The sequence below is a fragment of the Sardina pilchardus genome, chromosome 6 (genome assembly GCF_963854185.1).
Source record: "Sardina pilchardus chromosome 6, fSarPil1.1, whole genome shotgun sequence".
NCBI lineage: Eukaryota > Metazoa > Chordata > Actinopteri > Clupeiformes > Clupeidae > Sardina > Sardina pilchardus.
In genome coordinates this window covers 11,573,863-11,581,929 of record NC_084999.1, presented here as the reverse complement: position 1 = coordinate 11,581,929, position 8,067 = coordinate 11,573,863, and the positions used below count along the sequence as shown (strand labels likewise).

The 8,067-nt window shown below is 43.6% G+C and overlaps 1 protein-coding gene across 2 annotated transcripts; it reads left to right on the top strand.

Annotated features, from left to right (window-relative positions):
- Window positions 1-1,462: 1,462 nt before the first annotated feature.
- On the top strand, window positions 1,463-7,495 carry hjv (hemojuvelin BMP co-receptor). 2 transcript variants are annotated; one of them, XM_062538411.1, is made up of 5 exons: window positions 1,463-1,669; window positions 3,763-3,875; window positions 4,344-4,498; window positions 4,743-5,236; window positions 5,892-7,495. In XM_062538411.1, exons 3-5 carry the CDS (start codon window positions 4,405-4,407, stop codon window positions 6,501-6,503), a joined length of 1,200 nt encoding a protein of 399 aa, XP_062394395.1. In that variant the 5' UTR covers window positions 1,463-1,669; window positions 3,763-3,875; window positions 4,344-4,404; the 3' UTR covers window positions 6,504-7,495. The 2 variants fall into 2 exon arrangements, with proteins under 2 accessions (XP_062394395.1, XP_062394397.1); XM_062538413.1 differs by lacking the exon at window positions 3,763-3,875.
- Window positions 7,496-8,067: the final 572 nt, after the last annotated feature.

Here is an 8,067-nt window from a genome sequence, read left to right as displayed (position 1 = left end):
GCAAGTCATAAACACCAAGAAAAGGTACTAACTTTGTTTCCTTGACCAAATCGCCAAGTTACACACTTAACCTACGTTTAACAGGTAAAAAGACTCAATAACGCAGCATATGCTTTCACGTCTGAATACTTTATATGTGGAGGCTTTACAGCAATTAGAGATAAAACACGTAAAAATAGTCCGCAACTTAGGCTAGCCTATGAAACGCATATTTCACTAGGTTCTTTTGCGTTGCCGCGCGCGTGGTCAATGAAGGGGACGAGCAAAGTTATAGTGTTGTGAAAAGTGGTAGGCTACAGATCCCCTGACGAAAAGAACAGGACCGAGAATTCTGAAATGTATCACACTTACCCAACATCTTTCAGTTCACGATCTGAAGTGACATCTGTTACTTTGTTCCCTTTATGTTCTAAGCCCGACTCACAGGAGAAGAAATACCATTCGTCGAAATTAAAATATAGCCATGCCAAAACGGCTACCTATAGAATTGCACAGACTAAATTCGGACATTAAATAAATAAATAAATAAATACAATAGAAATGAATCCATATGATGCCAGGTGTGATCTGTATCACGAAGTACCATAACGTGCACAGTGGTCTTTCCTAAATTTTTTCTCTCACAACTCAGTTGAGGTTTGTGCTTGGTTGCGTGCCCCGCCCCCACTGCCAGAGTCAACAAAAGCCACTGTGCAAAGCTCACTGAAGCATGTGCCAGCTTAAAGGACAATCAGATGGTTACCTACCCCTCGACTTTGTACAGCTGTTGGGGTACAAAAGTGACCATAGGCCTACGACAAAAAAAGAAAGAAAGAAAAAAGACATTGATAAGGTTCTTTTGTCATCTTTTGCCTATTTGAATATAGCCTACTATTGACTTTGATCTAGGCTATATGTAACTTAAAACATCAAAGAATGAATGCAGGTGGAGGAATACCCGTTGGTAGGCTGGCCTCTACCCAGCAATAAATGCTCAAACCTGAGCAGCTCAAACCTGCGTCAGGTCTTACCAAAGAGTTAGAAAACCAGGCTGGAACTTTTTGTCTTTGTTGTGGCCCAAAAGATGTAGGCTAAAGATAAGGCCTTTAATCGGTAAACAACCAAAAGTAACACCAAACTGATGACTCCGTTCACAGATGGAGTGGGTATATGCCCAAGTGAAATGTCTCGTTTGCGCAGTCGATTAGACACACAAAACACCAAAACTTTTTTTTGTTGTTAAATAGCATCCTTTTTCATGCTTTCAATGACATTCATACTTGGACCTATATATAGGCTACATTTATTTATGTTTTAATGATCCGTGGGCTAATAACTGATTTATCGTGTTATCAATGCATTCACACATGCTATTAGGAAAAACAACAACAGATTCCACACTGAAAGGCGTGTGACGTTCTAAAATAGCACTCCCGCTCTTTAGAGAATTGCCACCTCTGAGGACAGTTGTTGCAGACAGCAGGTGCTCGCAGCGGGTGATTTATGCTTCTCGTAGAGGAACTCTGTCAGAAATCTCACTCATCCTAAAGTTGGTATGGGGGGAGGAAAAGCGGGTGGCAACGAGCAGTTGACTCAGTCACCAGTGCCGGATTGACCCATCCCGTGTGTGAGTGTATGAGCATGCATGTTGAGAGCAGCCAGGACTTTTTGGAAGCCGACGTTAAAAGAGGTAAGCATTTGACAGTGTGATTTTAATGGTCGTAATCTGTTTTCATACGTGCTGTCATGACTTGATCATTTCAGACTACGTGGTTAAAATACACTGATCATTGTATAGCCTACAGTAGCCTATTCAGCGGTAGCCTAGTCCGTTAGTGTTTAGAAACTGCCAAACCTATTTTATTCTGTCGTTATTATATAGTTTGTTAATGATTGGTATGTTTCATTGCCTTATCAGTTTGTGGTCGGATTGGAAAACTCTGTCATAGGTGGTCAGTGCCAGGGGTGTCACAGTATAGCGCATAGTTTACTGGATCTGTGGTATAGGCTAGAGCCAAGTTACAAACTACTACGGTGTCATTTTCAGTTGGCAGTCTTTAAGAAAATCAGTATGCTTATCAAACAGATTCCTTTTGGTCATCTTTAACAGCCATTCCATGTTCTTGTACCATACTGTATGTCTAAATTGAATCATCACAAATTTGAATTTGAGGAATGAACTGCTAAGTGGTGTCAGTCCACAGAGTACATCAGTGGTCCAACATAACATAAGCTATAAGTATGGTGTGGTCAATTACAAGCACTCTCCTCACCCCCCCACCCCACCCCCACCTCACGTGTGTTTGTCATCATGCTTATGTTTGGAAGTATCCCATCACATTTTGGGATGTAACATTGTGGTGGACCTCACAACTGTAAATGTGTGTCACCGAGAAGGCTTACTTCTATTACTGTGAGTTAGACACAAGTTTGTATATTCTATGTGAGTTGTATTGCCTGTGCATGAGTCCTGCTGAGTTGCGAGACCTGAGGGGCGGTCTTTGCCTATATGCACCCACACAAAAAGTGCAGCTGCATCAGAATCAGAATCAGCACCGCATTCCAAATCACTACACACACTGGTGAGCACAATGGTGGTTGCACCACAAAAGGAGCCAAATCCTGGGTATACAGAGAGCAGAAGAAACACCAGCACGCACATACACACACACACACACACACACACACACACACACACACAGACACAGAGACACACAGACACACACACACACACACACACACACACACACACACACACACACACACACACACACAGACACACACACACACACACACACTTTTTCAGCAGGGGCTACTCCCAGCAACAGCATCAAACCGCTACGGCACCATGATGGAAATGCTTCAATGAAACCTGAGGTGTCAAGTCAACGATAGTGTATATCTGTGAATGCTAGAACTTCCACTGTATTTCCGACACCTGCCTTCCTGCCCCAGCCCTTTGGTGGAGGCTATTTCAGCTGGGGACACATGGTTGGGGAAGGGGTTGGGTGGAGATGGGCATGGAGGGTATATTTAGACCCCTCTATTTCTGCCCTGCAACTCCAGTAACTTGCCCCGTTTAGTGGAGCACACAGGTCCCATAAACTGGAAGAAAGGTCAGACGTTGGTGTTTTGGCTGAGTGGACCACACTGTGTAATGGCCCTTCTTCGGCTTTATACATTTCATTTTTTTTTCAATGACCCCACATGAGAGAAGTGATGGCACTGCCATCTGTTGTAAACAACACGAGTTATGACAGTCATTGCGGTGCTTGTACACATTATGGACATAGTCGCTCATCAGCATACTGCTTTTTTAGATGATCATCTTTAGTCTGATTTGGACCCTGCGTTCTGCTATGATGATCCAAAATTACGTGCATTGTTGAGTGACTTGAAATGGATTGCCATTCAGCGACCCCAAAAAAACATGGGAACTTTTTTTAAACAACTATGTTAGTTTGGTCACTTCTGGTTCACTTTTCGTTGTTTGCTCTGTGCTCTGTCAACAAAGGGAGAGAGTCCAAATTGCAACACACACACACGTCGCACACACACACATACCCACACACACACAGTTGGTGCAGATCCAGCATCCCTTGAGAAGTCTACGAGTCTTCAGATGTGGAGTAAACATAGCGTCACACTGCATGTCCAATCACCATACCAGAGAAATGTCACTGTATGAACTGTACTTTCATTATTATGTCAAATGCTGATTGTATTATTGTGACTATAATCACAAAAACACTTCAGTTCAGCGTCACTCTTTTTGATCTCCAGGTTTAACAAGATTGTGAAGTAAAGAAGGAGGCTGGAACTATGTTAGAATCCACATAATATATATATAACTGTGGATGTCAAAGACAGTGGAAATACTGTATCTGGTGCTGAAGGTAGGCAGGGCATCCTTCAAAATGTTTTTATTTTAGAATGTGCCCTAGGAACAATAGCAGTGACATAATCTGAAATTATAAAATTATTAACTACAAGCAGCCATGTAACAGTGGATGGTGATATACAGTAGAGGTTTACAGTAGAAGTATGGATTATTGTGTGGTGGTGGTCGTTCCTTATGTCATACTGATTGCCCAGAAAGGACCAGGCCAACTGCATCTTTCAATGAATATGTGCCTGCTCTTTATGTAGCATTAGTCTTTTATCTATCAATATCAATAGATATAGTCACTCTACACACAAAACTCTATTTTTAAATGCCTCCTATACTGCATTACATGGCAACATCACCTTAGTCACTATAAACTATTATGATCAATCAAAGCTGCTATAAAGCTTGCATGTTATACTGGATGTTTGTCTCCATAAAAAGCTAATCTCTAAGATGTCTCTTCTTGTATTGCCAGTGTTTGGATCCTGTGTGGTTATCACTGGCAGCCCAGTGAGGCTGTCTCTGTATGGACGGGAATGGGCACACAGGACTGCAGTAGCTACACTGGGCTCCCATGGAAGCACATCATTTATGTAGCCTTGCTGCTGTCTCATCTGTGCTGCATACAAGGTACTGTAAGCGATGTGTGTCGTAGGCTACATGACTGTTATTAACACAGTTATCTTAGCTGTTATTATACAGTATAATCTCCAATTTAGCTCAACTGTTATTACATTTCAGTTAAAATGAAGCCTAATCTGTACATATGAAATACATGTGGTCTTATGTGTGCTTTTTGTGTTTTCAACACAGAAATAGATTAATCAAAGCATGCTCTCTGTGTTTTCATTCTCCTTGTCTCCCTTGACTACAGTATGGGCACAGTGCAAAATACTGAAGTGTAACTCGGAGTTTGTGGCTGCCACCTTGGACCTTGGTGGCGGAGTTGGCAGGGAGGGTGGCAACGCTGGCTACTGCAGTGCCTTGCGCTCCTATGCCCACTGCACCCGCCGGACGGCTCGCGCCTGCAGGGGGGACCTGGCGTACCACTCGGCCGTCCAGGGCATCGAGGACCTTCTCATGCAGCACAGCTGCCCCAAAACGGGGCCGACGGCCCGGCCGCCAACTCAGGTGCCCATCTCCAGGGACGCCTGTTTCTACGAGAAAAGATACCTGCAGCGCGAGGGCAAGGCCCCGGAGTACCTCCACTGCGCCGTGTTCGGGGACCCGCACGTGCGCACCTTCCACGACGAGTTCCAAACGTGTGCGGTGAAGGGAGCCTGGCCTCTCATCGATAACGAGTATCTGTACGTGCAGGCGACCAGTGCGGTTATGCCGGGAGAGGTGTCTGCCTCAGCTCTCACTAAGGTAAGGGGGACAAGCGTGATGTTTTTGGATGTAATTGACTAATTGGTCCAGCTGTTGTGTTAAAAAGAGGAGGCTTTGATCTTTGACACCTGGCCTGTTTGTATACAGTAGATCTCAAGTGTCTCTAATTCTGTAGTGCAGTTACTGGCACACCTCCAGGCCTTCCTTCTGTCTGTGCTCTGACTTTTCACATCTCTGTGTAATAATCCCTCGTTCAGACCTTGCATTCTTGTACTCTTTTTTTTTTTTTTTAAAGAAAATGATTTCTTAAATGTGTATTACTTCAATATTATTTCATGTATTTAATGGCTCCAGAAAAAACGAAACTGAACTATATTCTCAAATACCTAAAAAGGTTGGTGGTCTGAAGTGCTGGTATGTCACTGGTATGTGTCTCGAAAGCAGGTGCTCTTTGGTCTCAAGGGGATATATGACTTGTTAGAGAGGTTGGTTTGACTTGTGAAGCTTGTTTGAGGGGTGTAGGCTATGTCTCATCAAAAAATCCCACTGCTTTTTATAATCAAAAAGCTTTTAATTTAGGTGGGCTTACGCGCTGCGACCGCTTGCGTGTTCATCAGAGCATACAGGTTTCATGTTCAAACTGAACTATGTTTGTTTTTTTCCCCCTCCTGTCCCTCTTTATCCCATTGCACAGATAACGATCATCTTTAAGAACTGGCGGGAGTGCATCGAGCAGCAGATCTATCACGCGGAGCTGGACAACGTGCCCCCGGCCTTCGTCGACGGCTCCATCACCAGCGGCGAGCGGCGCGGGCACCACAGCCTGCAGGTGAGCACCGAGGCGCCCGGGCGGCACGCGCAGATCAACGCCACGCACATCGGCACCACGCTGGTGGTGCGGCAGAGCGGGCGCTCCCTGAGCCTCTCGGTGCGCGCGCCCAGCGCCATCGTGGACGCCTTCAGGCCCGAGCAGGACCTGCAGCTGTGCAAGTGGGGCTGCCCGGCCTCCGAGCGGCTGAAGCACCCGCCGCCGCAGCCCGGCACGGACGCCTACGCGCACTGCGCCGCCCTGCTGCCCGCCAAGGACATGTACTTCCAGGCGTGCCTGTTCGACCTGCTGACCACGGGCGACGTCAACTTCAGCTCCTCGGCAGTCGCCGCGCTGCAGGACGCGCGCGGCATGATTGCGGACGCGGGCAGAGTGCACCTGTTGACGGCTGCTGCGGCAACGAGCAGTCACCTGTCAGGTGCTCTACTCACACTTCTGGTGGTGGCTCTCGCCGATGTCACTCTCTCATTTCTTTGAGAGCAGAAGTGTATGATGGTGGCGTTTGGACCTGTTGACATGGAGGACTTAAAAAGCCAAAGAACCCTTTTAACTTATTATGAAATAATCTATAACTTATTAGTTCTTTCTCTCAAAATTGTTAATTTATTAGGGAACACTGCGCTATTGTATATTCAATTGCTGTTGCTGTTAATTGCTATTATTAATTTGTAGGTTACATTTTCTTGTAGTTTGTGGTGTAGCACATTTCTAGTACTCCCTAGTGAAGATTAATGTAAGGGAAAGAGTATTACAAGCCATTGCAGCCATAGATTATATTATCGCCCAGTGTGTGTGGGGACAGGTAGTGATTTGTTGAACTTATTAGGCAAGTAACTGAATATTTCCCCTGGGCTGCTTCTTACATCCACTACATAGGTTCTACATAGCTTCTACAGGCTACATTTTGCACCTATATAAAAAAGCTTTAGTATTTATAGATTTATTTTAGTTAACATGTATGCCATTAATTTAAACTACTCGTATACAGTATGTGAATATATTGACTAAAGAATATGAAGATAGTGTGTCACTGAGAGAGGCACATTTTACAAAACCATAAGTTATTGCTATTTTTAACGTCTGTACAAAGTCAGTGGGAAAGTGTGTCACTGTCACTATGAAATTTTTACATGCGTGTAATGATGTAAAAGAATAGGACACAGTCTGGAACTGTACCTCTGAAAGTTTATGTGTTGCTTGTGTAATATATGTTGTATTTGTGTTTAAGGTATACTGATTAACCACCTCCCATGACAGTGGGAGAGATGACAATTACAGTATAATGCAGGTGAAATGAAAATAGCTTTATATTTATTGGGCAGAATTCTTTGGACTAAAAGACACTTTGTAATATATTCACACAGGATTACTGTAACATGGTTACATAAAATGTTATTGGCTATTTATACAACGTCTGTACATGTAGTGTGTTGTTTTGTGTTGTAAGCTAATAAAGATAAACAAATCTATCCCAGACATACATGTTAAGTGTATTGTGTTACTGAATTATCTTATATTGGACTACTGTATTGGGATACTTAAATGGCGCTGGCAGTTGCTGATACCTGTGTGAGTAGAGTAAATCTGTGTAATATCTTCAAATGCTAATGCTAAAGTAATCAAAAATAAAATGCAGTCTAAGTGCATTTGATGAATTCACACTCAAAACAGTGATATATTGCAAAAAGTAAGACACCGAATTGCATCTATAATCAACTTCTCAAAAATAATTGCAAAAATATTGCTTATTTATTGTCTGTTAATTGTGAATGGTCAAAGCAATGTGGATAATTATGCCACATTATGTATCAACCTAAATCACATCAGAGATTCATTTCCAAAATCAATTCAGAGTATTTAAAACCCATTGACATACAGCTCTGTTGAGCCAGCGCACCTACTTTGTATGAATGACTGTTGCATGTCCTTTCCTCTGTCAATAATAGAGCCATCTGTTGTTGAATTGTCACTGGACTGAGTGGCAGCTGTTGTCGAGGTCTCGCCAGGGCCCACCCATGTGGAGTCTCCAAAGAGATCAGAC

Excerpts from the sequence above, each read along its gene's own strand:
- hjv (XM_062538413.1), top strand. The coding sequence starts at position 4,405 with ATGGGCACACAGGACTGCAGTAGCTACACTGGGCTCCCATGGAAGCAC. Across the intron at positions 4,499-4,742 it reads TCATCTGTGCTGCATACAAG|TATGGGCACAGTGCAAAATA; the intron begins GTACTGTAAGCG and ends CCTTGACTACAG. Across the intron at positions 5,237-5,891 it reads CTGCCTCAGCTCTCACTAAG|ATAACGATCATCTTTAAGAA; the intron begins GTAAGGGGGACA and ends CCCATTGCACAG.